At 37.3% G+C, this 26,334-nt stretch overlaps 3 protein-coding genes across 5 annotated transcripts; 1 reads left to right on the forward strand and 2 right to left on the reverse strand.

The window, feature by feature from the left end:
* Positions 1 to 267: 267 nt before the first annotated feature.
* Positions 268 to 21,614, reverse strand: LOC111603008 (nuclear protein localization protein 4 homolog). Of its 2 annotated transcripts, none has more exons than XM_023320416.2 (8): positions 20,741 to 20,987; positions 20,436 to 20,669; positions 20,199 to 20,368; positions 19,367 to 19,895; positions 19,110 to 19,308; positions 18,885 to 19,045; positions 722 to 1,137; positions 268 to 652 (listed from the first exon to the last, which is right to left on the reverse strand). In XM_023320416.2, the coding sequence occupies exons 1-8, from the start codon at positions 20,840 to 20,842 to the stop codon at positions 496 to 498; spliced, it is 1,968 nt and encodes a 655-aa protein (XP_023176184.1). In that variant the 5' UTR covers positions 20,843 to 20,987; the 3' UTR covers positions 268 to 495. The 2 variants fall into 2 exon arrangements, with proteins under 2 accessions (XP_023176184.1, XP_023176192.1); XM_023320424.2 differs by lacking the exon at positions 20,741 to 20,987 and adding an exon at positions 21,528 to 21,614 and having other exon boundaries at positions 270 to 652.
* Positions 6,229 to 13,815, forward strand: LOC111602984. Its single transcript, XM_023320384.2, has 3 exons — positions 6,229 to 6,297; positions 11,257 to 13,651; positions 13,708 to 13,815. The coding sequence occupies exons 1-2, from the start codon at positions 6,293 to 6,295 to the stop codon at positions 13,640 to 13,642; spliced, it is 2,391 nt and encodes a 796-aa protein (XP_023176152.2). The 5' UTR covers positions 6,229 to 6,292; the 3' UTR covers positions 13,643 to 13,651; positions 13,708 to 13,815.
* A 127-nt stretch (positions 21,615 to 21,741) lies between the features above and the next one.
* Positions 21,742 to 23,652, reverse strand: LOC111603016 (succinate-semialdehyde dehydrogenase [NADP(+)] GabD). 2 transcript variants are annotated; one of them, XM_023320449.2, is made up of 3 exons: positions 23,527 to 23,652; positions 23,161 to 23,438; positions 21,742 to 23,097 (listed from the first exon to the last, which is right to left on the reverse strand). In XM_023320449.2, the coding sequence occupies exons 2-3, from the start codon at positions 23,428 to 23,430 to the stop codon at positions 21,862 to 21,864; spliced, it is 1,506 nt and encodes a 501-aa protein (XP_023176217.1). In that variant the 5' UTR covers positions 23,431 to 23,438; positions 23,527 to 23,652; the 3' UTR covers positions 21,742 to 21,861. The 2 variants fall into 2 exon arrangements, with proteins under 2 accessions (XP_023176217.1, XP_023176207.1); XM_023320439.2 differs by having other exon boundaries at positions 23,161 to 23,441.
* Positions 23,653 to 26,334: the final 2,682 nt, after the last annotated feature.

Genomic DNA, 26,334 nt, shown 5'->3' on the forward strand with positions numbered 1-26,334 from the left:
ATGTACATATAAAATATATTGGACTGGAATTTCATATAATATTGCGATATATATACTTAATCGACGGAAAGAATCATGGCTTAGTAAGTGGGCTTACAGTGATAGCTAAAGTTAGTTACAAATCGGCAAAGATTTTTAGTTTTACATCGAGAGATTCCAAGAGAGTATCTATATAGATATATATTTATATATGTACCTGTATTACTCTCGAAAATATCCGCATTTGTTGTATACTCAACAATTTAAATTTATTTAAAAATAAATTAAATTTTTTTTATAAAACTCTTATACAAGATTACATTTATAGAGAACGCGTACGGCATGCGACGAGTGTGTGTTGGCACGCCTTAGATTGGCCTTATCTGCATCCATCTGCCCCTCCGCTATATATATATATGTATAGTAAGTATGATTGAATCTTTAGTTTCGTTTAACACCAGAATTTTTCGTCGCGCTAAGCTGACGGCTGGAGCACGCTTTTAACTAATTGAATCCTTATCTGGGCAGCGAGCAAATTTCGCAGGATGTCAGCTCGCCGCGATTGATGAAGGTGCAATGGTTGCAAGTCCAGGTGTTGGCATCCATATCCATGGCATCGGCACCAGCAGCGCCGGCGCTAGACGTTGCACCACTGGGATAGTTCGCCGTGCCACTACAAATTAACGTAAAGGAGTATTAGCATTTGAATAAAGAAGTGTAAGTGAATGAGAAGTACACTTACCCACTGCCTGTGGAGCTAGCCTGTACCAGCGATTCGAGCAGCTTCCAGACTTCCTCGCCTTTGAATTCTGCTGCCTGATTGGGATTTTTGGCGCGCACCGCCTCAAACAGCGGTCCCATATGCTGGCGCAAGGGTAGCATGTCCATTTTGTACAAATAGATCAGCAAATGGAAGTCCGAGATGGCCTCGAGAAAATCTTCTTCAGCCCAAGCGGACAGATAGTTACTCAACGCATTGAAGTCCTGCAGATGGCCATCGATATAGCGATTCTCAATGGGGAATGGCTGGCGTTTGTCGTACTCCGTGAATGTGAATTGCGGCTGCAGCGGCGTTGAGGCGGGCACATCTACCAGCAGATATTCCACGGGCAGTGGACGGGCCAGCCGCTGCACCTCGTTGCCATATTGATCCTTCTCCTGCAACCAAAAAAGATAGCAACAAAAACATTATTTGTAAGACATCAAAAAAGCTCCTAATAAAGTAAATTAATAATTGAATTTATTGTGTTTACGGATGGGGAAATGCAACAGCCTTTTTGTCTTTGCTTCTGCCTGCTCCAATGACCTACATCCCGAAGAGGAAGTGATGCGCGCGGAGCTTTTGCAAACTGTTTGCTTTGCTCGGCAAACAAGACGAATTTTGGGGCGTGCTAGACAGGCAGGCACTTGCCCTGGACAAAAGCGTCTGCTGTTGCGTCTGTTAGGGTTATCAGGTCAAACGCAATCAAATCATGAGCACGTCATCATCGTGAGCTTACGAGTTAAGGCGAGACGAAAGCTTTAGCTTCAGAGAGAACGTACAGCATAAAGAGCACGCTCTCTTACAGTTGGTTATTCTCCCTGAGCTGCAGTCGAGTTTTTGACGCATGCAACAGTTTGCCGTGCAGAGACACAAGCATTGCTAAAATATTAATAATTTCTATAACAAAAAACATATATAAAAAAAACAAGTAGGAGTGCTCTTGTGGAGACTGTTCGAACCCTGTAAAGAGGTGACAATTCCACCACTCAAAGCTTCTTTCATACGTAGCAACACATGCACACTCACATACACACGCACACATAAACAGGGTCTCAGCTTACTGCTGCGCTTATGGGGTACACAGTAATGAGTTAATTGTTGTACATGGATTTTCTTAATCAAATTTTCAAAACGTCATCATGATATTTAGATGTGGGTATCTGCCAAGACACAAGTCTCTAGTAGGAATCCAAAATATGTGTACGCATTACAAGAACCCCCACAGTAAATTTGATGTTACCATCTTGTGTAGTATTCAAGGTACACTGAAAAATGGAAAATTTCGATTTTTATCGATTATAAGGAATTGTGATAAGTTATACACTAGTACTGCGTATGGTAGGCAGAAATATATATTTCAAATTATAATTCTCTAGCTTTTGTGGTTTACGAGGCTGAGGCATTCATACGGACGAACTGACGGACAGACCGACATGGGTAGATCAGCAATATATTAACTTTTTGGGGTCTGCAACGACGCTTTCTACCCCTTACAGACAATTCAACAAATTACTATTATATAACTATATACCAATTGAAGTATATATTTGGTAAGTTTATGAAAAACCCTACGATATAATATTTAGGTACATGAAAGATGTGGTAGTTGAAAAGTGTATTGTAAAAAATATACTTTAATGTTTGAAAGATCAATATAATTTCCTCTCATATACAAATTTGATTGTCAGATTCGAGAAACTGTCTAAAAGCCGAAGTAATCAAAAGATAAAATCAGAAGCGAATTGTAAATTTTATAGCTTCTGTTTTTAAGTTATTTGCAGATAATTTCTGAAGAAAATCAAATGGGTTTTTATTGTGTGACATATTAAAATGCTTAATTCACTTGAATTTGAAACCATAAACTCTTGCAGCTCTGGTGAAGACAGACACACGGAGATGATGATGCTAACACACCTGTGGTTTTTGACCAAGAACGCATAGAATTGGCTGAGTCAAAAATATCTGCTTTTGACTGCGACATGCGCTAGCAACAGCTACAAGTTAACTCACTGACAACTACAAATGGGGTTTAAGGTTTAAGGTTTGAGCTTTTAAATGCTCTACATAAACGAGTTCCGATCAGAATTTTTAGTTCAGTGCTTACTTAGTTTATTCCAAACTGGACCACGAATATTTATCTAATAAACTACCTTGCTGTAACTAAGTGGCGTCAGCTAAAGAGATTTGCTCGGGAGCTGGATTTATTGGGGCACAGCGCGCTTGGGGCACACTTCAAAAAAGGCTATGTGAGATTTAGCAATGGATGACAACATGAGACTCGAAAGTGAAATAAAAAACGCAAAACCGAGAATATTGATGTGTGCTGTGTCCCGTAAACGCTGTGTGAAGGCATCCCTTTGCCACATGGCCTTTATTGCACTGCTTGGTCAATAAAGTACGCTTCAATCGGCGTGGCTTGGCTGGGAACAGATTCATGTCGCAAACAGAGCGGGCAAAAGTTTGCACTGCACGGACTCCACTGGCCAGGTATGATGCAACAGAACAAATTTAATTGCGACCCAATAAATGCTCCTGAACCAACAGATGCCAATGTTTATGCAAATGACTTTATTATCGATGACGTTGACACGCTGACGATGATGATGACGGCAATAACAATAATGGTGAATACGGTTGAATGCTTGGAACATGAAAACAAACACGAACTCAAAAGGAGCGCTAAATGGGCGTATCACAGCGCTGGTTAGGTCACAGAGTTCAAACAGGTGTTCGATGCGTGCGCGAGTGGCTTGAAAAGTTGTCAAGCTAACAACAACTGTATTTTAATTTAAATAAAATAGCTATTGTTTCATAATCTTCGATTATCATCATATGCAGCTTGGACATTTCTAAAAATAGCTAAATATTAAATTACTCTGTGGCCTCTTTCTTATTACATTCCGTATAAATTGAATATATATTTCAATGTCAATCATCATCAAATAAAGACATCTACTTTAATTTACATTTAGTAATCTCATTGTTATCATTTATATATTTCAATTTACATTTAGAGCATGCCTCTATTCAATATTCTCATGACTTCTCAATTAACTAACACAAAAGATGGATCAAGCGTATGACAAGTGCCAGACAATGCCTATTACATACCAAACGCAAAGTGCTTAATTAAGTGTTCAAGCCGACAGAATCAATTTCCCAATTACTAAATATATGCGTGCGTCTGTAAACAGGTCGTCGAAGGCAACGTTCACAAACAGATTTCTGATTGAAACTGCAACAATCCGCTTAACTATTGGCACCACATTAAAAAACATACATATATATGCAAAGAGGTAGTGTAAATAGTAGTGGCTGCTAATAAATTTACAAATTATATATAACATTACTGCAACTTCGTATATTAGGTTTTACGCAGTTGTTTTGGTCTAATGCTTAGTTTAACACAAACTGGACACAAACACAGTTAACTTAACCTTGAATAAGCTCAGAATTTTTTACAAATAGCCAAGCACTCAAGTTCCATCTCATCTGAAGCAGTTGGAATTTTGGTTATCAGAGTACATATTTTGCTATACCACAAAAAAAATAGGTAAGAAAGCTCTAGTCGGGGTACCCGACTAGGAGATACCCTGATCCCAGTCCCATCTGCGTTTAATATTTTCAATTGTTTGTATCGAGTTAAGAAAGAAACCAAATAAAAACCGACATTGCGACACCAAAATTCGAACCAGCTTTTTGTCGACGCAACGCTCAACTCTAAAAACTTGGCATCTACGAGCGCCGCCTCTACCCACACGCGTTGCGTATCTCAACTTAAGAAGCAGCTGACAATTCAGCACATTTCAGCTGCAATTTAGATTCTTGGAATAGAATTTGAATGTATGTGTGCACACGTATACGAAAAATTCATACGCTTGGCGATGCTTAACAAGTGCATTTACAAATTGGCCAAAAGTTTAGATTAATAACTTCTGTTTTACTTAATGGAAAGTTTCAGCATATGAACTAAATATTCTATTGACTTGGTAGAAATGCAAGCTAATTTGGGGAAATTTAGAGCCGGTATCCAAAATCCAACAAAAATCGACATTGTATAAATATACATTCAACTAAATATAATATTTGGAGGCTCTAACTCTAAAGCCTAACGAGATATAATTTAAGAAGTGTTTTTAATCAATGACAATACAACGGGATTAGTTATCGAATATTTAAAATATACAAGTCTCAAGCTCTTATTGATGTTGAGATCGACGCGTTCACATATACGGACAGACGGGCAGGGATCAATCGACTCGACCTGTCGTCCTGATCAAGAATATATATACTTTATGGGGTCTGCCACGCCTCCTTCTGCCTGTTACATACATGTGCACAAAAGCATTACACTCCGATTTCCCATCTTCAATGGGATCAGGGTATAAAAAAACCAAAACGAAATGAAGCAGGCAAAGTGAAAAATGTCTGCCATAAACACAAGCAACACACAGCGTGCACACACAGTCGGACAAAATACATTTCCGGAATTGACTAATCAAACATGACAAATAGACCACAGAGCATAAAATGTCTGCAGCAGTAGCAACAAAAGTGGGAGGGAGTCTACCTTCCTGAGTCGGTGTCGGTGTTAATGTTGGTGTGCGTATGCAGGCAAAGAAATGCAGCACCAATTGACATTGACATTGAGCCGCAGGAATAGCCCAGTAGCAACTTTCATAAATGCCCAAACTAAATTTAAGAGAGCGACAGCAGAGCAAAAGCTTTCATCGGCTGCCTATAAAAGCGGACGTTGTGCTCTGCATGCACTGCACTTGCCAACGAATCTCAGGACGCATCGCACGCACGGCAGCAAAGGACTTAAACGCACGCAACAGGAACAACAGCAATAGACTTGGAGTTCCCCTTAGTGTTAATTTAATGGGTTATTAGCCTGTTAAGATGCACAGCCAACGATCCAGCCAATTTCGCACCCAAAACAACAGAAACAACAATATCAACAATGTTTTGGACAGCGGTTGCGTCCTCAGCTTTAGCTTCATCTACTGCGAATAATTCCTCTGCTCGGGCTAGTGCAGCGCCCAGCTACAGGCAGCAACATTCCAAGCCGCCCCGAGTCTATGCCAGCAGCTGGCAAACGAGTAATGCAGCATTCAAGACGCGACGCTATGAGCAGCAGCAGCAGCACCAGCGAAAGCCACGACTGCAACAAATAGACGAGGAGCAACAACAAATCGAGCCACAGCAGCAGCGGGAAACTGGAAACGAGGAGAAAATAGTGCAAGAAAAAACCAAAAAAGTAAAGAAAGTAAATCAGAAAAGTGAGAATAGTATATTCAAAGCTATAACGTCCAGCAAGTTCAAGTGCAAGTGCATACAAGGCGAATCGAACTAGGCAGCCGAATAGTAAAATCAAATACAGTTAAGCTCTCCTATAACGACTGCCAAACAACGTATAAGTGTACTGTGAAAGATTACTGAAAACATTTTCAAGCCAACGACAAACAATCAACTTAAATCAAATTAAAAAAAATCAAAAAAAAAAACCAAACGATTTTCAAATTGGTGTAAATTTAAAACTGCTTCAACATGAGGTAAGCATAATGGATATACATTTAATCTGATATACATACATATATCTCTGTAACATACAAATCGATTTCATAAGGCAGGTATATATTCGAGCATTCCAGTGAATGAGTTATGAGTTTTCTAGTTTCCTGGTAGCTGCTGGCAAAAATTGAAATCCTTTTTAGATGTCGTAATATCTTGTACTATTTAAATAGTTAACACATAGTCGCAATAGTCAACAGTCAACTAAATTACGTGAACTGCTGTCCAGCTAATAAATGCGAGCAATCTGAGGTGACAAATGGACAAAGTTCCTAGAAGTTTTGGCCAAAATAAATTGGTAATATATAATTGTATTTAAGAAGACATTTGGTACTACTTAAAACTTTATTACAGAGAGAATTCAATTAATTTTTTACACCGAAAAAGTAGTTATTCCAATTTCAAATTACATATTGAGTTATACTGAAGCAGCATATATTTGTTAGTATTTGTTAAGAAGTCACTAGATCTATATATAACTACAATTAACACATATTCACAATAGTCAATAGTCAACTAAATTACGTGAACTGCTGTCCAGCTAATAAATGCGAGCAATCTGAGGTGACAAATGGACAAAGTTCCTAGAAGTTTTGGCCAAAATAAATTGGTAATATATAATTGTATTTAAGAAGACATTTGGTACTACTTAAAACTTTATTACAGAGAGAATTCAATTAATTTTTTACACCGAAAAAGTAGTTATTCCAATTTCAAATTACATATTGAGTTATACTGAAGCAGCATATATTTGTTAGTATTTGTTAAGAAGTCACTAGATCTATATATAACTACAATTAACACATATTCACAATAGTCAATAGTCAACTAAATTACGTGAACTGCTGTCCAGCTAATAAATGCGAGCAATCTGAGGTGACAAATGGACAAAGTTCCTAGAAGTTTTGGCCAAAATAAATTGGTAATATATAATTGTATTTAAGAAGACATTTGGTACTACTTAAAACTTTATTACAGAGAGAATTCAATTAATTTTTTACACCGAAAAAGTAGTTATTCCAATTTCAAATTACATATTGAGTTATACTGAAGCAGCATATATTTGTTAGTATTTGTTAAGAAGTCACTAGATCTATATATAACTACAATTAACACATATTCACAATAGTCAATAGTCAACTAAATTACGTGAACTGCTGTCCAGCTAATAAATTCGAGCAATCTGAGGTGACAAATGGACAAAGTTCCTAGAAGTTTTGGCCAAAATAAATTGGTAATATATAATTGTATTTAAGAAGACATTTGGTACTACTTAAAACTTTATTACAGAGAGAATTTAATTAATTTTTTACACCGAAAAAGTAGTTATTCCAATTTCAAATTACATATATCACTAGATCTATATATAACTACAATTAGCTTGCTTTCGATTCAATAATTTTTGTTGTGTCGGTTGTAGTTTGTGTTTTCGGTGGCTTAGAAATGAGCACGAATTGCATTGAGAGGTTCCCTATAATTGAATTTAATACGCGTGAATAGCAGTTAATTTAAGTTGCTGTCAACAATATTTGTTGATTTTTAATATGAAAAAGTTAGAAAAGCTCCTTAAGAGCTTCTGCACAAACTATTGCTCCACATATTATGCACTGTATATATCTCAGTATATATACAAAAGGACTCAGACCACTAATTATCGAGGTATTTTACAGAGCAAAGGCCAAATGCGACTTAGGACGCTGAATTGTTCTTTTCTCAGAACAATCAACGTATTCCATTCTGTCATGCTTCATCTGCAATATATCTTGCCTCTTTATGGAAAATACCTAGAAGATATAAAATATGCTCTATTCACGTTCGTAAGCCCCATTGTGCCCCACTTGGGCATTGTCTCTATGATTTGCCTCTAGTTAGCCAATAATTAGTGCGCTTTTCAGGGCAGCGGCAATTTTTGATTGACGGCAAACAACAGAAAAGTGACCACAGCGCCACAAACACATAAAATTGTATTGCCTGGCAAATAACAGCGTTAGTCAAACGTCAAATGTACTGATCATCAACGTTAATTTTGATGGATATTGTGTTTCGCAGGAATTTAGCTGTGGGCAATGCATTAGAAACTCGCTTGCAAAAAGGGAAATCTCAAGCGTATGCAACTAGTTTCATTTAAATACATGGACTTGCTCTTCTTGGTGTAGTTGGTGTTGCAACCTAAACCGTAAACATAAGCATGTAGCATCACAGTCCTTAGTCGAATGCCGACTTTCGTGTAAGCGAACGAAAAATGTGCAGAGTCTGACATATGCAGCTCAGCGAAAAGCGCACAAGCACACAGGTAAACACACACAAATACCGCCCATGCTCCCACAACTCGACAGAAATGTACAATAATTAGTCCATGGCAATGGCAATGAAACTAAATCCAAATTGAAACCGAAACTAAAATACACACTCACACAACCCTGACCATAAACGACATTTCATTTCCAATGGGCAGAGTCAGGTTTTATTATTCTACGGCTTTAAATATTCGCAACTCTTGCAATGGCAAGTCAAACTAGGAGACTCCTCAATTACGGCAGTTTTATATAGATAACTCCTTCAACTGTTTAAGTAAAATTTTCAAATACAAAAATAGTGGATCGATTAGGGATACAGACAGCTTATGAGGCACACGCACAAGCCTTTGGCTGTGTTCGGCCAAAGGATTGAAGACCATTTTATATAGCTTTGAAACATAAAAAATAAAGTATATATTTACATTTTGTATTACTAAACAAATAAGAATGTTGCAGTTGGAAGGAACACAATTTCCAATATACTCTTTTGAATTCGCGAACGAGTATAATTAAGTGCAGATGCAACGCTTTCAAAAGAGTAAGCTGGAATACACGAAAATTTGTATGAGTAATAAGTACAAATTGCAGGTGTGTGGGCGTGCGTACCCCACACAGTCGTGTATGTGCACGGCTGTCCTCCTAACGGGAGTTAATGTTAAAAAACGCATTTAACATGTTTTTACTTCATATTTTATTGTTTCTAATTCATATTAAGCGAGCAACTTTTAATTTCATGTGGGAACTGCCGCTGTGCACATCCGCCATCTCTTATATATATTATATGGATGATCGCAACACGCGCCAACTATCTAATTAAAGTCGAGTCGAATTCTTTTGAAGGTCAAACAATTTATATTTTTTGCATAAATTATGCGCTGAAATATATGTGTAAACGGAGTAGGAAGTTTGCAAAAATGGACACAGCAAAGGACAGCCCTCAAAAGCTGATAAAGTAGTGGCATAAGCTAAGAAAATTAAGTTGAGCTCTTCCAATAAACATGTAAGTGTTGCTGTTTTCACTCTAAAGAAAAATTTAAAACATTTTCAACTTTTCGATTTTCTTAAAAGTAAGACAAATTATTAATATTGACTTGTACAGGTAAACAATTTAAGCTGAATGCAAATTCATTTTGCGAACTTAAAGTGGATACGTGGCACAAACTTTCAATGCATCGGTGTATCTAAAGTTTTGTAATTAAAGTTGGAGTTAAGTAGAAACATTTCATTGGCGATGTAATGTGCTGTTGCATGTTTGGTATACAAAAAAGAAGCGATGCTTAAACTTTTCTCTGAGCCATCTGCAGCTGTATTGATGAATTGATTTTCAATAAGCCATGCAGCTTCTAAACGGAACAGCTAATTAGCCTAATTAAGTCTTCAGGTGTTACCGCTGAAAAGCAACACGTCGTAATGTGTGGACTCAACAAGTAGCAAAATCAAAGCAGGAATATGTTGGGCAACATAACTAATGCATAGCTAAGCAGATCAAATGTCTGTGAAAAGGCTGCGTAATAACTGAATCAAAATGAGACAGAGGCAGAGGGAGGGAGAGGGAGAGAGAGGTTTGTTTAAACAATGTTATCTGACGCCAGTAGACAACAAAGAAATTTATATAAATACATATATATAAAACTGGACTGGTTGTAGCTTGAATTTGACATTTAGATTCACTCATTACGCGGCCTTTTCACATACATTTGATTTGCTTTGCATTTTAATAATTATGTTGCCAAAAGCATTTCTGTTTTTTTTTTCTACTAAACTCAACAATCTCAAAATACAGCTGAAAAGTATTAAATATTTGTAATATTAAGTTAAGTTTTGTCTAAATATACATTCAATAAATTTAACAGTCTGCCAGCACTAAAATTCACTTTACAGCAGCGCCTTTGGCAGTCAGCATAAATGCTTTGACGAATTTCATTAAATTAAAATATTGTATTTCATTGCGAACTAATATATAAAAGGAAGTTTAATTTAATATATTCTGTGGGTTGTCTCAAACCTATATTGTGGTATGTTGTGTCACCATTTTAAATATGAATTCCATTTGGCATTCTGGAATGATGGATACATACAATACAAAATATTGTGCATTTGTTGCATTGGTATTTCACCGACCACACAGCAGGCGCTTGGCTCTGTGCCTCTTCGTCAGCCTGTCCACCTATTATTATAGGAATATGTTGTATGATTCTGAATTAAATTCAGTAAGTAAAGACAACAAAGACGGGTGTGTGGTCTATTTTTAATAGGCATTCGAAGCCGTAATAAAATAAATTAATTAAATAACTTTACGCTATGCTATAAGAAATAAGTACGATATTCATGTTTAGCAATATACGCTAGTTTGGTTCAAGGATAAGCAGGCCAGACATTTGAAATTTAAAGTAGAAGAGCCAATGAGAAAAGAGTTAAGAATTGATCTTTTAAAGTACAAATCACGCCATGCTACATATATACAAACTCCTCTTAGACTTGTGTACAGCAATATAAATTAACAAGCTAATACTAGATGGAAATAGAAGCTATAAGTATTTGCCAGACACATCACAAAGTAAAATCTCAGCTAATATATATTATTAATGCATTATCTATTGATCTCTCTCTCCCACTGACTCTTCCATTCTTCCATATATTTAGCGACTTCGTGGAAATACCAAAAAAACTGTTAAAGCTGCTCAGCTGCGACTTATGCAAATCGACTTATTGTGTAAACAATCCCGATCGACAGCCAAATGAACTGAGCTGTCGGCATATCTTTTGCTCCGGCTGCGTGGATCAACTGGCCGTAAGGTCGGCCATTGTTTGTCCGGAATGTGGCGGACAGACACTGCTGCCGGTGTTCAGAAGTTTGATCGTGCACGATGGTTTGCTGTTTTTGCTACAGCAGTTGCCGGCGCTTAAGCTGGGCAGGATCATGTTGCAACAGCAGAAGGAGCAGCGACTGCAGCTAAAAGAAGACAATGTATGCCGTTCGCCCTGGCCCAAAGGGTTAAATGAAGTCAGCGTGGCACGTTTTATACAAGGCGACAGCGGCCATTGTGTGTTCCACGATAAGCCCAGCTCGATGTGGTGTCACACCTGCCAGCGGCTGTTGTGTAACAATTGTCCTCTAGCCGACCACCATGGTCACGAATCGTCCCGACATTTGAATTCGGACGAACTAATGCGTCAGATGGTCAAAAACCAGCTAGAACTGATTGAAGAAGAAATCAAGGGTGCCGCGGTCATAGCATCGGCGGACTTAACACTGTTGCGTCGTCTCTGCGACGCCTGTGTTTCAACTCAACAGATACTACAACATGAAATGTTGAATCATGCGCCAACGCTTCGGCTCTGCCAAATGCGCGATTGGTTTCTACGCGCTAGGCTCCAAATACAGCAGCATGAAGTCGTCGCGAATGAGGTAAGTCCGTCTCAATTGGTGCGCTTGCTCAAAGAGCTGATCGACCGGAATGCCGAGTTCCAACAATTTACGTTGTACAACTATAACGAGTGTCGTCTGCGTGCGATCATCCAAGAGTCGAGTCTACAGCCGATTGATTTTGAACAGCTAAATCGAAGACTGTTGTCGGTGCGCCAGCTACCAGAAAAGATCTCAAAAGTTACATCCGACCCGTCACCGACACTGCTTCTAACCAACTACTGCATCTATTCATACTGGTGGAATATGCAATGTCAAGTGCTCATACGCAAGCCTAATGAGCAGGATGGGATGCAGAAGGATGGCAAGAAAAAGGAAAATTTACAGGAGGACATGAAGCAGAAGAATAAAGAGCGGAAGAATAAGGAGCAGAACGATAAAGAGCAGACGGATGCAGGACAAAAGAATAAACAGCAGAAGAAAAAGGAACAGCAGAGTAACGTGCAGAATGACATGAAACAGGATAACAAGCAGAAGAACCAGGAAATGGTAAAACCCATTTTACCGCACTGCCAGTTCAATTGCAATGACTTCTGCACGCTATGGGAGGAAACCAGCAACAGCAGCAATAACAGTCCATCCAACCAAGGCAACGACGGAAAGCATCCAATAAGACAACTGTTTGACAACAAAAAAAACAATCGGCCACAAATGTTGATTGCGACTCAGCCACGGCCAGCAACTTCTAAAAGTTATGAGCCAGACCATAATGACAAGGTACAGGTGTCTGCAGAGTTGCATCCATCTCCGATCAAACAACAGCAGCAGATCATGCAAATCCAGAAGCCGCAACCGATCATGCTAACCGACAAGCAGCAGCAACCGATAGTACTAACTCAGCAGAAGCAGCCGATAAAGCTTATCCAGAAGCAGCAGCCGATCATGCAAACCCAGCAGCATCAATCAAGCATTCAAGCTATGCAGGAGCGATCGATCAAGCCCAATAGCTTTGACTACAACATGGCCAGTACATCTGCTGCGGCAGCAGCAGCTGCAGCTGCGGCAACCGCTGCCCAAGCAGTCATCGTTCCGAATCTTCCCATTTATCCGATGTCCCCAATGCAACTCAATTATTCCCCCTCACCTGTTTCCTATCCCGTTTACTTTCTGGATATGGAAATAGCAGGCAATCGAATAGGCCGCATTATTATTGAAGTATACGACGATGTTGCCCCGCGAATGGCAGAAAACTTTCGTTTGCTCATCCTGCACGGACGCGGCTTTGGCTTTAAGGGCTGCAGTGTATTTCAGACCTGGAACAATGATAGCATCGTCACGGGCGACTTTGAGCTGCAGAATGGTCGTGGCGGCTTTTCTGCACTTGAGGATCGTTTCTTTATGCCAGATAAGACCGGATTGATAGCCCAACGAGGCACAGTGGGCATGCGTCGTGGCCACAAACGTTATGACAACAACGGATTCGTAGGCAGCCAGTTTCGCTTGGTGCTTAATGATACGCGCTCCTACACGGCTATATTTGGCTTCATTGTGGATGGTATTAACTTGCTGGACAGGATTGCAGGCCTAGGCGATACAAATGGAAACCCTATGGTGAGCATATCGATCATGAATTGTGGCAAGTATCGACGCGGCAATCTCTAAGCAGAATGGGTGAGTGGAAACCCTGGCAGTTTTTTTTTAACACAACTCTATTCAATTCTATGCAGGCCAAAGAGCTCATTTATCTCGGCAGCTAACGACACATACCTAGTGTAACATATGTATGTATGTCAACGTGGTAAGCCATACAACACTTTTTAAAAATATATTTCAGAACGAGTAGAGCAAAACTTTTGATAAGCATTTTACATAAAAACTGAAGATGCATCAAAAATCAGTATTATCAATATTAGTAGTGAGTACACAATACACAACTTTTGGAAGCTTTTTTCAAAGAATTTTTAAGTCTTAACAGACTAACTCCATGTAACCGAAAACAATACTAATACTGAAATATTCAGAAAATAATGGCAACTAAACACTATGAACAGACAACACTTCTAAAAACTCAAAACTTGACTTCGAGTTTTTGAAAATATTTGTGCTAAAAAAATGAATATTTTACTAATTCTGAACACAGAGAAGACAATTTTGCAAGCAAAATCATTTATAGATTACAGGGCATCAGTAAGTAAATGTCTTTTTCAGAAGCCAACAGAAATACATTCACCTTTCTCTATATAAATGTAAATGTATTTTAAAGCTGAAGCAACACAACTATTTTATTTAAGGAACTACCACTTGAGTTACCTTCACAAACTGCATACAAAACGAAAATAAAATTTAAAGTAGTATCTAAGTTTTAAACAAGATATAAATGTACTTTTTGAAGATGAATAATCTCTCGACGATTTTATTGTAATGCTGACTAATTCAATTTAATGCTGAATATTAACAAGTTTCTTTGAATCGAAACAAAAAAATTAAAATATTGAACAAAACTATAAAATAATTTATTGAAAAAAATAAATGAATAAAAATGTAAATCTGCATAAGGCAGTAAAGTATTACTAACAAGTTATTTTTAACTAAGCTGAAGAAACTTAACACACCAAGTTTGAATGTAATTCTGAACAAAATTACTTTACAAGAAAAAAAACATATAATTAACTAATTTAAAAGTTTCAATTGCTTAGATATTTCTTTAAGCATTTATTTATAATTTATAAAAATCAGAAAAATATTATATTGTTTAAATTGTAGGATAGTTAGAACGAAAAAACGGAAAAAATGTGCTCATATTTACAAAGAGCTGATGAAATTGATTGAACAGAAATACAGAAATTAATACTTGACTAAACGAAAGTGGAATATGAACAGTATTATTCTCGATTAGGTTGATAATTAAAATGAGTTTAGCTCAATTAATTAAACTTCCTTGAAGTGTATATTTTAAAGTTCTCGCCCATCCCTTGAGCAATTACTAACAACTGAAATATGAATATATTACCAAAATATCTAAATGTTTAATGACTTTATTTATGTGTTTAACTGTCTAACTATATATATATTTACAAATGGAGCTTAAAATCTTGGTGAATTCCTAAGAGAATTTCTGAACAATAATAAAGAGAACATAGTACAATTTGCTTGCTCAAGAGCAGCTAATATTAAAATACATATAACTCAATGCATCAAAATTATCAAAATTGACCGATTGAAATTTGACAATCGCACGATAATTCCGTAAGAGACACGTGAAATATTTCAATAAAAATATTAAGCTCTATTTATATAAAATGTAACATAGTAACCGAGATTCATATTTGGAAATTTTAAAAAATATTTCAAGCCTATTAGAGCAAAAATTTGATAAGCATTTTACAAAAAACATCAAGAGGCGTCAAAAATCAACAGAATATACTCAATCCACCCAACATTTTGAAGAATATATATTTATTTTTTTTTTAAGTTTTAACAGAAGTTATATAGAAGGATATACCAGAGTAATTTTTTTATCAGTTTTCGGCAATATTCAGAAAATATCGAAGAACAACTGAAAATCTATAAAGAACTTTTCAAAACTAAAGTAAATATTTTGCGAACATTTTAAAGTCTATTGGAATCAACTCTAAACGAATTTAAAATTTTGAATCTTTTTGGAATATATACATGTATCTTTACGTCAAATATTAAAAGAATTAATAGAAGAAAAAAACAAAAATATTAAAAGAATTTAAAGATATATTGAAAATAATATTTTACACACAAAATTTTCTCTATATAAATGCAAATGTATTTTAAAAGTGGATCAAAACAAAAACTGTTTTCCGCAAAGAAAATTCATTATAATTATTGCAGAAATTGCAATAACCTACCAGAACCGCGAAATTTCAAATTTCAATGAAAATGCAACTCAAGCTAAAACTAGTGTGCAAACTATAATCAAAACATAAATGTACTTCTTGAAACTGAATATTCTAGCGACCATTCCAATTCAATATACTAACTACATAAATGGCAACATATCGAACAAATCTATACAACATTTTTTTTTTCAAATATATTCTAAACGTTTTGATCAAACTATAAAATATATTATTGAAATATAATGGTTTTTGTTAATATAAATTTGACGTAAAAAATAAGAAAGTGAAACTGTATAAGACAGTGAAAAAACGGTTTTCAAAGCAGTAGTGAAATGTCGAAACTATCCAAGTTTGAATGTAATTTTGAACAAAAACACTTTGGAAAAAAGTTTAACGCTAAAAAAATATCGTACAAAAATATTCAAGTTCACCTATAGTTCTAAGTTCTACACTTTTAAACATTTTATAGTTCGTTAAATATTTCTTCAAACAATTATTTAGAATTTAATTTAATAACAAATATATATTATTTAAATTTAAGGATAGTTAGAACGAGCCAAAGGAAAATTAAATTATACAAAAATGGTGAAATTTATTGAACAGGAATATAGAAATTCATAATTGAATAACGAAAGCGGAACATGAACAGTCTTATTCTCAATTAGGTTGATAATTGAAATATTTTAAGCTCAATTAATTGAACTCACTTGAAGAAAATATTGAACAGATCTCGCCCCTCCTGTGAACAATTACTAACAACTGAATATATGAATATGAATATTTTATCAAAATATCTCAATGTTTAATATAAGAAATGATCGGATTCGAAGTTGAGAAGCGCTCGATAATTCCATAAAAAACACTTCATATTCTAAATGTTTTAATAAAACTATAAAATATCTTATTGAAAAAATGTCGTTCGTGTTTAACAAACAAAATATACAATTAGAAGTAGAAAAATTATAATGTAAAACTGCAGAAGAAAGTGTAACAAAGGTATTCAGAGCATTACTGAAATGCCAGAAAACTTTATATTTAACTAAGTCGCAGCAGCTTAAAACCATCCAAGTTTGAATGTAATTCTGAACAATAATAATTTAATACAAAAGTTTAGCGCTTCAAGTTTTGCTATATTCAAAACGTATATTTAACGCATAGTTTACACACTTAAATAGTTTTTTTATTTCCTTTGATATTTTTTTAGGCAATCGTTTACAATTTATATTAAAAACAAATCATAAATAATTATTATATTATATTATTATATATTGTTTAAATTTAAAGATAGTTGAGACGAACCAAAGAAAAATTAAATTATACATTTATTGAAGATACCAAATGTGCTCACATTTGAAAATTAGCAAAAGCTGGTGAAATTGATTGAACAGAAATATAGAAATTCATACTTGAATAAACGAAAGCGAAATATAAACGATATTATTATGATATAAGTTCAATTAATTAAGTGAATATTAGATAGTTCTCGCCCCTCCCTCGATCAATTACTAACAACTGAAATATGAATATATTATCAAAATGTCTAAATGTTTAATGACTTTATTAATGTATTTAAGTGGCTAACTATATATATATTTGCGAAGCGAGCTTAAAGTATTGGTAGTCTTAACAGAATCTCTAAAACAATATTAAAAAGCACAAAGTAGCTTTCTAAGGAGCAGCTCACTTTGTGAAATACTCTATGCATAAAAAAATTATAATTGAATGCCGTAAAAAATGAACGGATTTGAAGTTGACAAGCGGCTAGAGATTTCCATAACAAACACTTGATATTCTAAATGTTTTTTCAAACTATAAAATATCTTATTGAAAAAAAAAATCGTTCGTATTCAACAAACAAAATAATATACAATTTGAACTAGAAAAATAATAAGGTAAAACTGAAGCAGAAAGTGAAACATAGGTATTCAGAGCATTACTAAAATGTCAGAACACTTTATATTTAACTAAGTCGCAGCAACTTAAAGCCATACAAATTTAAGTGTAATTCTGAACAATAATAATTTACTACAAAAGTTTACCGCTTCAAGTATTTCTATATACAAATAATATTAAATTTTTAATAATATTTAACGTATATTTTACATACTTTAATAATTTTTATAGTTCCTTTGATATTTCTTTAGGAAATTGTTTACAATTTGTATAAAAACAAATCATAAGCAAATATTATATATTTTTTAAATTTTAGGATAGTTAGAAAGAGCCAAAGGAAAATTAATTTATACGAATAGTTCAATGCACATTTAATAAAGATACATAATGTGCTCACTTTTGAAAATTACCAAAAGTTGGTGAAATTGATTGAACAGGAATACAGAAATTCATACTTACTTTACAAAAGCGGAACATGAACAGTATTTTTCTAAATTTGGTTGATAATTAAAATGATTTAACCTCAATTAATGAAATTCACTTGAAGTGAATATTTGAATAATTTTGCTTCTCCCTTGAGCAATTACTAACAACTGAAATATGAATATATTATCAAAATATCTAAATGTTTAATGACTTTATTTATGTGTTTAAGTGTCTAATAATATTTCCAAAACATTATTGAATACGCAAGAGTCTCTAACTTACCAAAAAGAAGCTCACTTTGAGACAAAAATAAAGCTATACCATCAAAATGCTACTGACAAAGCCGTAGAGAACGGAAAGATTGGAAGTTCAAAACCGCACTGTATAAATGTGCGAATCAAAATTGATACAACTACAAACGAAATTAATCCCAAAATGTTTAAATTCTATGTGTAAACAGTTCAAAATATTCAATAAACGTTATTCCAGCAAAGATATTGTAAAACTTTTTTATTCCAAATTTAACTTAGAAAACTAGATTCGTAATTGAATCTCTTAAAAATAGTATAATTGGCAACATACGACTGAATCCATAGGAAAATGTAGCCAGTGCTGACCAATTAAATTGTTTTGGAATGAATCACAATTGATGACAATTGTATATATTTTATTTTTTTATATAGTTATTTTATCTATTATAGGTAAATGTTACATACCTTATAGAAAACATCTGGCACATATTGTTTATCGGTCGATTCACGAACATAGCCAAGTTCGGGGGCATCCTTAGTAGGTATTAGACAATTATCACGAACCAAAGCCATGCATTGAGCTGACACAGCATAGCCCTCCATGTGAACCTGTTTAGTTTGATCACCTGATAACGGCATATAGAATATATAAATACACATAAATATACATAATCATTAGGCAAAACTCACCAGTCACACAAATGGTTACGAATTTGGAACCGAACGTGCCATTTGTGGCATATTTACATGGATTCGGATGACGATTCTGCAGCTCACCCGCTGATATACACTCCTGAGCGGTCAGAAAATGTGTCTCAATGCCGCGTATTTGTTTTACAGTGCCAGCGCTTGCATCTTCGGTAATTAGATCCGTAAAGATCCAACCAATCTATGAATTAAATATATATGATCAAGAAATACTTATTAAGACTTGATCGAATGCTTACCTTTTTAAGTCCTAATGCTTTTGCTACGGCATCCACTTCATCGGCGCCCTCATCTGGACAGATGTTGATAGAATCGCGAGACGATTCTTGCGGCGGTTCATAGATAGCAGCCACTTTGGCGCGTATGCCCAGTGGCACATCGGTATGCTGCTCATAGGTGCCATACAAAAATCCCATGCGCTGATGGCCCGTTGTACGCCAATAATTTAAAAAGCGCTCTACAATTTTGGTGTTCTCGAACATAACATTGTCCACATGACGATAAGTTTGACGGTTGAGCGTTATAGCCGACGGCTGGCACTTGGAACAGATGCCCTTAGGCCATGGTGGATGCTCCCGACAACCGGGCTTAATGCGACAATTGATGTCATCGAATACGAAATACTTTCCATGATCCATGCCAGAAGTCTGCTTGCGTATGTATGAATGGAAGGACAAGTGCTTGATATTATGTTCCTTCAGATAGCTCTCGTTATATGGTTCCAGCGGGGAGCAATGAACGCAACGACCATTGGCATTGTGATGACAGCTAAGCAAATTAAATAAAAGATACAATATAATTTAACATTTTTCGTAAAGTAATTTAAGATTTATAAAGGCAACTTTTTAAATTTTTATAAACTTATCCGCAAATATTTTGTAAATTGATTATCTACCCTTTTTTAGCTAAAACTAAATGCACTTGCCGTAGCTTTAAGGTTTTTTGTGGCTTATGTCTTCCCTTCGGATTTTTATATATTGCTGATTACGATAGATCATTATCAATGTTTCCCTTAAATCCCCCTCAACTCTAACAGCTCTGAGCCATCTGTTCGTCTCCTGATCAACTTACAGCTTACTATCGCGTTCACGCTTGATGGTGCCACTAGATTTAAACAACTGTTGATCCACCTCATCCTCGATCACTTCAAGAGAGGGACGTGAGCTGTTGTTGAGCTTTTCAGTGGATGATTTGATAGCGCTATTAAATGACAATTTGTCAATCGCTGTGGTGCTCGTGCGCTGTAAAACAAAATAGATTAATAATAATACAGAATAACGCATATATGATTTATAAAGAAAAACTCACCCGTGATGAAGTGCCCGCGATTTGTTTTAAATAAATCATGTCACCATGCTTGAGAGTGGTGCCCACCAGCTGGGTGCCGCTAGCATGTAACTCTGTGGCAAAGTTTCGCTCCATGAACAAGGCAAAACCATCGACTTTGAGCACATTTTGTACGCTGTCATAGAGCTGTTTAAGATTTGACTTAGGCGAGATCTCGATGCGTTTGATGCCCTCCGCAGACTGCACGCGTATTAGCTGTAAGTCAAGCAGTATACACATGTAATGATTAATCTATATATATAGCAAGTATAAGGCACCGATCACACCGATTGTTTACATAACGTAAAGAGACGATGTCGCACAAAGGCATAAACGAAATTGCGTTTCTTGTAGATGAAGTGCTCTAGCAGCAAAGGGGCGCTGGCCATGGTGTTGTTGCTGTTGTTTTGGCCTGCTACTGCTGCTGTGTGTGTGTGTTGTTAATCGTAGCTTGAGCTACTTTGGTTTAGCCTAAAAGGCCTGAAACTTAGCGTATTGAACTGTATAACATGAAGGCGCGCCTTTAACTGAAACAGGAAAACGAATTCGTACCAAATATCGTTTTTTTTTGGCATTACTTACAGAATGTAAAAAAAATTATTAAGACTGCGCCAAAAAGAGAAAATGTTCCCACTGCCATGGTCACACAAATACACGATTGCACTCTTACACTGCCTCCTCTCCTCCTTCATCTATCTATCGGTCCGTGGCTTTGCTTGCAAAATTTACAAGTCATTGTACCTTTGTTTGTGTGTCTGTCCGGCGTCGTGTCTGTTGTCTGGCGTCGCCGTGGCAACGAATTCGCACTACCCGTACCCATCGACGGGGTGTCCGTTATGCACTGCACTTACCGCAGAACCTTTGCACACACAGTTTGTTTAAAAAAAGCAAATTTTTATTAGCAACTGCAACAACAGAGCTTTTGCAAAATGTTATATGCCGGCGTTTTGAAACAGTAAGCACGCAGAGTCTAGCGTCAGTTATGTCCTTTTCGAATATACAGTGCTAGAATGCTTAACACAACCTTTCCTCATAATTAACGCTTTGTATCAATTCAATTTGCAGTTTACTTACAATTTTATCAGACATTGCTTCAAAAAAAATAGCACTTGGAAGCAAATCAGCACTTGTGTAGACAGTAGGGACTAAGTGTGACCATGCGTACACCATGCAAATCTAACTAAAAGTCAATAAGAAAAGTATCGACTACTGTTAATTATGTGGCGGTCGAACGATAAAAAATGTTATTATCCGAATGGTGGCAAATATGCAATAACGTAAATTTAAAACTTTATTATTAATATTGTTTTTTGTGCATATTTTTATAATTTTAGTTTCAATTTACAACATACAAGCATTTTAGTGGAAGACTGCATTTTAAAGCTATAGCGCGCGTGCAACAGGAATTTTAGTCATATTTTAAATTGCCCATGCATATGTACTTGATATCCACATAGTCGTCGATGCCATGACTAGATCCTTCACGTCCCACGCCTGACTCCTTCACACCACCAAATGGCGCCTCTGGTGCGGAGATGATGCCCTCATTTACACCCACCATGCCCACCTCCAGTCGTTTGGCCACACGGAACACCTGTTGCAGATTCTCACTATAGAAATAGCCTGCCAGACCACGTTTAGTGTCATTAGCCTTCTCCACCGCCTCTGCCTCATCTTTGAATTTGATAATGGACACCACGGGCCCAAACACCTCTTCAGTATATATATGTGCCGACGTTGGGACATCTGTGACTATTGTTGGTGCATAGAAGAGCTCGCCCACCTCCTGCAGCCCCTTGCCACCAACAATTATGTTGGCCTTTTTGTCGCGAGCATCCTCCACAAAACCGCTGACCTTGTTGTACTGCATCTTATTGATTAGTGGACCGATTTGCACATCTCCGGACTTGCCGTCGCCAATCTTGAGCGCCTCGACGCGTTCTTTCAGCTGTGTCACAAATTTATCATAGACGCCCTCCTGGACAAAGAAGCGATTCGCCGAGACACAAGTCTGACCGCAGTTACGGAACTTGGATGCCATGGCGCCATCCACTGCCTTGTCCACATTTGCCGAATCGAAGACTATGAACGGTGCATTACCTCCCAACTCCAAGCATACACGCTTAATCCCATCGGCGCAATTGCGGAAGAGCAGCTTACCCACCTGAGTAGAGCCAGTGAAGCTAATGCCACGCACATCGGGGCTCTTACAAAATAGCTCACCAATTGGTGCAGCATTCTTGGTGGTCACTACATTGATCACACCCTTAGGTATGCCAGCCTGCTCGGCCAGTTTGGCCACAGCGAGGGCTGTCAGTGGCGTATCCTCTGATGGCTTAACGACCACAGTACACCCGGCTGCCAAAGCAGCTCCTGCCTTGCGCGTTATCATGGCCAATGGGAAATTCCAGGGAGTTATCAGCGCGGCCACACCTATAGGTTGCTTCATGACAATAACCTCGCGATTTGGCTGTCCACTGGGCACAATTTCGCCATAGATGCGACGGGCCTCCTCGGCAAACCATTCGACAAATGCATTGCCATAGACGACCTCGCCCTTGGACTCATTGATTGGCTTACCAGACTCGGCGGTCATGATTTCGGCAATTTCCTGGGCATGCTTTTCGATCAGGCTGTGCCATTTCTGAAACGAATTAGAAAGTATTTAATATATAACTATTGGTATGTCATTTTCTATTTATTTTACTTTGAGCATATTGGAGCGATCCTTAGCAGTTAGCGCGCGCCACTCCTTCGACTCGTACGCCTGCTTGGCGGCATCTATGGCCTGCTGTGCATCCTCAACCGTCATATCGGGCACATTGCCAATCACCTGACCAGTGGCTGGGTTTTTCACCTCGAATGTTTGCCTACTGCACGAATCAATCCAATTGCCATTCACCAGCGCCTTGGTCTGCACCAGCGCCGAGAAACCGCGCATTCTGCTGACATTCAATGAACTAAGCCTCCGCAACATCGTTTTACCTACTTTTGGCAACAAATCAATGTTAATGTCAGTGCTGTTTGTGCCGGCAATTACTTATCGCTTATCAGTACTCGCATTATCTCTTACCTTTTATAACTGGTACAGCTTAGACCCAGTTTTTAGATAACTCTATTTTCCACTTTTTATTCTGTTTGTACGGCTTTTTGTCTTTTTGATTAGTTTCAATTGATTTTGATTACAGCGAATGGACGAGCACAGCTGAGTGCAGATGAAGGATGTTACGTAAAGTAGTACGCGCCTTACGCTCTTTTAGCGCATGACGTCACAAATACAACTGTGCTATACGAATATCTCGAATGCTGTAAGCCTACTCATATTTGTAGCGAACATGTGTATTAAAACAATCTAATTTTCATTTAAAAATAAAAATACCGTTAATTTTAAATAATTAAATATTTCTACCATGAGGTCAAATCAAGGGATATTATAAAAATATTCATTAATTGTACGTTATTGAATAATGAGAACCCTCTCACTGCATGCATATATGTGTCGTCAGGTAGTGTATTTATTTGTGCTCTCTTATCAAAGATTAGTCGAGCGTAACCTCTATTGATAGCCATCTAAGAACACGCAAAATTATCGATATGTTATTTGACATTCTAACGGGTAATACCTATGTAATCTTAACATTTTTCTGTTAACCGCAAGCATTCTATGTTTTCGTGCTTTACTTTCACAGCAGTCAGCCTCTGTCTGGTTGTGGTTAGCGATCGCTTCAATGCAAAATGAAAATTGTTCTACGCAGAAGAAAGTAGTAGCCCGTTGTCCATTTTAAGTTATTGCTTTTGTTGTTGCAGACAGCGCCACTTGTTTGCACGGAAGCTATACAACCAAATTTAACCAGCCTAGACTCCATTTGCAGCGAGCCATTCGCCAGCCTTTGGCTTCATTTTTACTAACCTTTTTGTGTGCCATTTACCTGTCGCTTTGCAAGAGACGACGCCGCCGCCGCAGCCAAAGCCCCCAGCCGGTGCACAACTGCTCCATTTATTATGCACAGCTATGGTCATAGATTTCACATGTGCCGATGGCAGGTTCTGACTGCTGGCTGCCTCTTACCTACGCGCCAAGCTACTGGTCATGCAGCTTCCTAGTGGACACCCTATGCAATCTGTGTTGCAAATTTTTGTCAATAAATTTTCGGCATAGAATGCCAAAACACTAGCTACACTAGCTGACCATGCCGACCATCATAACTGTTAAGATAAGATTGCATAGATGTGATGGGATGCGGAGGCTAAAAATGAATTCAATTAGTTCTGATTTAAAACTAATTGAAAATGCGTCAAGCTAAACGAAGAGCGAAGACGCGCGCGCCTCTGGCAATGGGCCTGTCGATAGGTGTGTAAGTTATTTGTCTTAAGTGCTGCCTGGAGGCGTTGCATGCCACAGCGCTTCACGATCGCCTGACTTTTATGATTATGGCCAAAAAGTAGAGAGCGTGGCAACAAGCTAATGAAGAGCTCACATTTCGGAGCACATTCTAATGTCTACTTAACTGCACAATTGTGACAAGTTCAATGCGGCTGCAAAATAACAAAATTTATAGACAATGTGGCCCCTGCTCTACAAGAATATAACTAGGCAGCATGCCTTTTGTCTAGCTAATTGTAATACGAAATCATAACACGCCATAAAAACGAGACAAAAGCAAGGCAGATAGGGAAACCAGTTTCAAGACACAAGAGCCAAGCAGCTGGTCAATGGCAAACAATGCTCTAAGAAAAATCTACTGAAGTAGTAGAAGCAGCAGCGGCAACAGCATCAGTAGACGGAGCAGCAGCTCAGCCATAAATCATGTTTGGAAACACGTTCCTTCAGAAGACAAAATACAAAATAAAGGAAACTCATAACATCTGTTGTTTTGGAACCGACAGCTTTTTCTGAAAGGACAAAGCGACTGGCAGGCAGGCAGGCAGGACTTGCAGCAAGCTTAGGGCGTCGAACTGGTTGCCACAGAGATAAATGAGTTCGGTGCGATCGTGTTCTCAGCAGCTGCTCCTTGCCTACTCGCTCAAGTTAAGCGCCACACAAAATGGCTGCCAGGATAATAGCTTTGCCTCCTGCTGCTGCTGACTCACCTTGGCACGTGGTTTAGCTCCTTGACAGCAGTTGCAGCTGCTCAAAAAGAAAACAAGTCACAGTGGTCTAATCTAACCTGACTGGTCAGACAATACCCTCTATAGAGCTATGAACTACACTAAGTAAGAACTTGATTCAATATTTGAGTCTTATTTGCGATCGTTCAGAGTTATTGACTAATTTTAGATTAAACCAAATTCAAACTAAGTTTAATTGATCGCCAAGAGTTTATTAGTCTTCATATCAGACTCTAGCTACAACTATACACTGGACAAAGGAAAAATCAAAGTGAAGAAAGTCTTCCTAGTCCGAACACATATATGATTTATTACTTACTTACTGCTCAATTATACCCTAACACTTCATTGGCTACAGGGTATTCAAATAATCAACGTCAAGACGTCGTTGTGTGGCAGCTGTACGCAATTTGGACTGTGCTCAGGACTATCCCATTCGCAACGACTTCTGGCAGCAGCAACACGTGTGTATTCATGCATGTGTGTGTGTGGCTTAATTATTATTTACCTTTGCCTCAAGGTTATGGCATTATTATAGCCAACTTGGTTATTAATTCATAATCTGGATCCTCGCCTCTGCGTTAGCTCTATTGTTTGTGATCTACTTTCGTTAGGGTCTCTTAGCCTTTGCCAGCCCGGTTGCCCTTGAGCTTGGGCCAACCCTATTGAGTTGGTTGGCAACCGCGCAACCCCAATTGTAAAAAATAATAATTACGCACTCACACACACATGGAATCTATGAGTTTCCTTGCTGATTGTCATCTTCTTCTTG

Source organism: Drosophila hydei, unplaced genomic scaffold (assembly GCF_003285905.1).
Source record: "Drosophila hydei strain 15085-1641.00,03,60 unplaced genomic scaffold, DhydRS2 tig00008121-arrow-pilon, whole genome shotgun sequence".
Lineage (NCBI taxonomy): Eukaryota > Metazoa > Arthropoda > Insecta > Diptera > Drosophilidae > Drosophila > Drosophila hydei.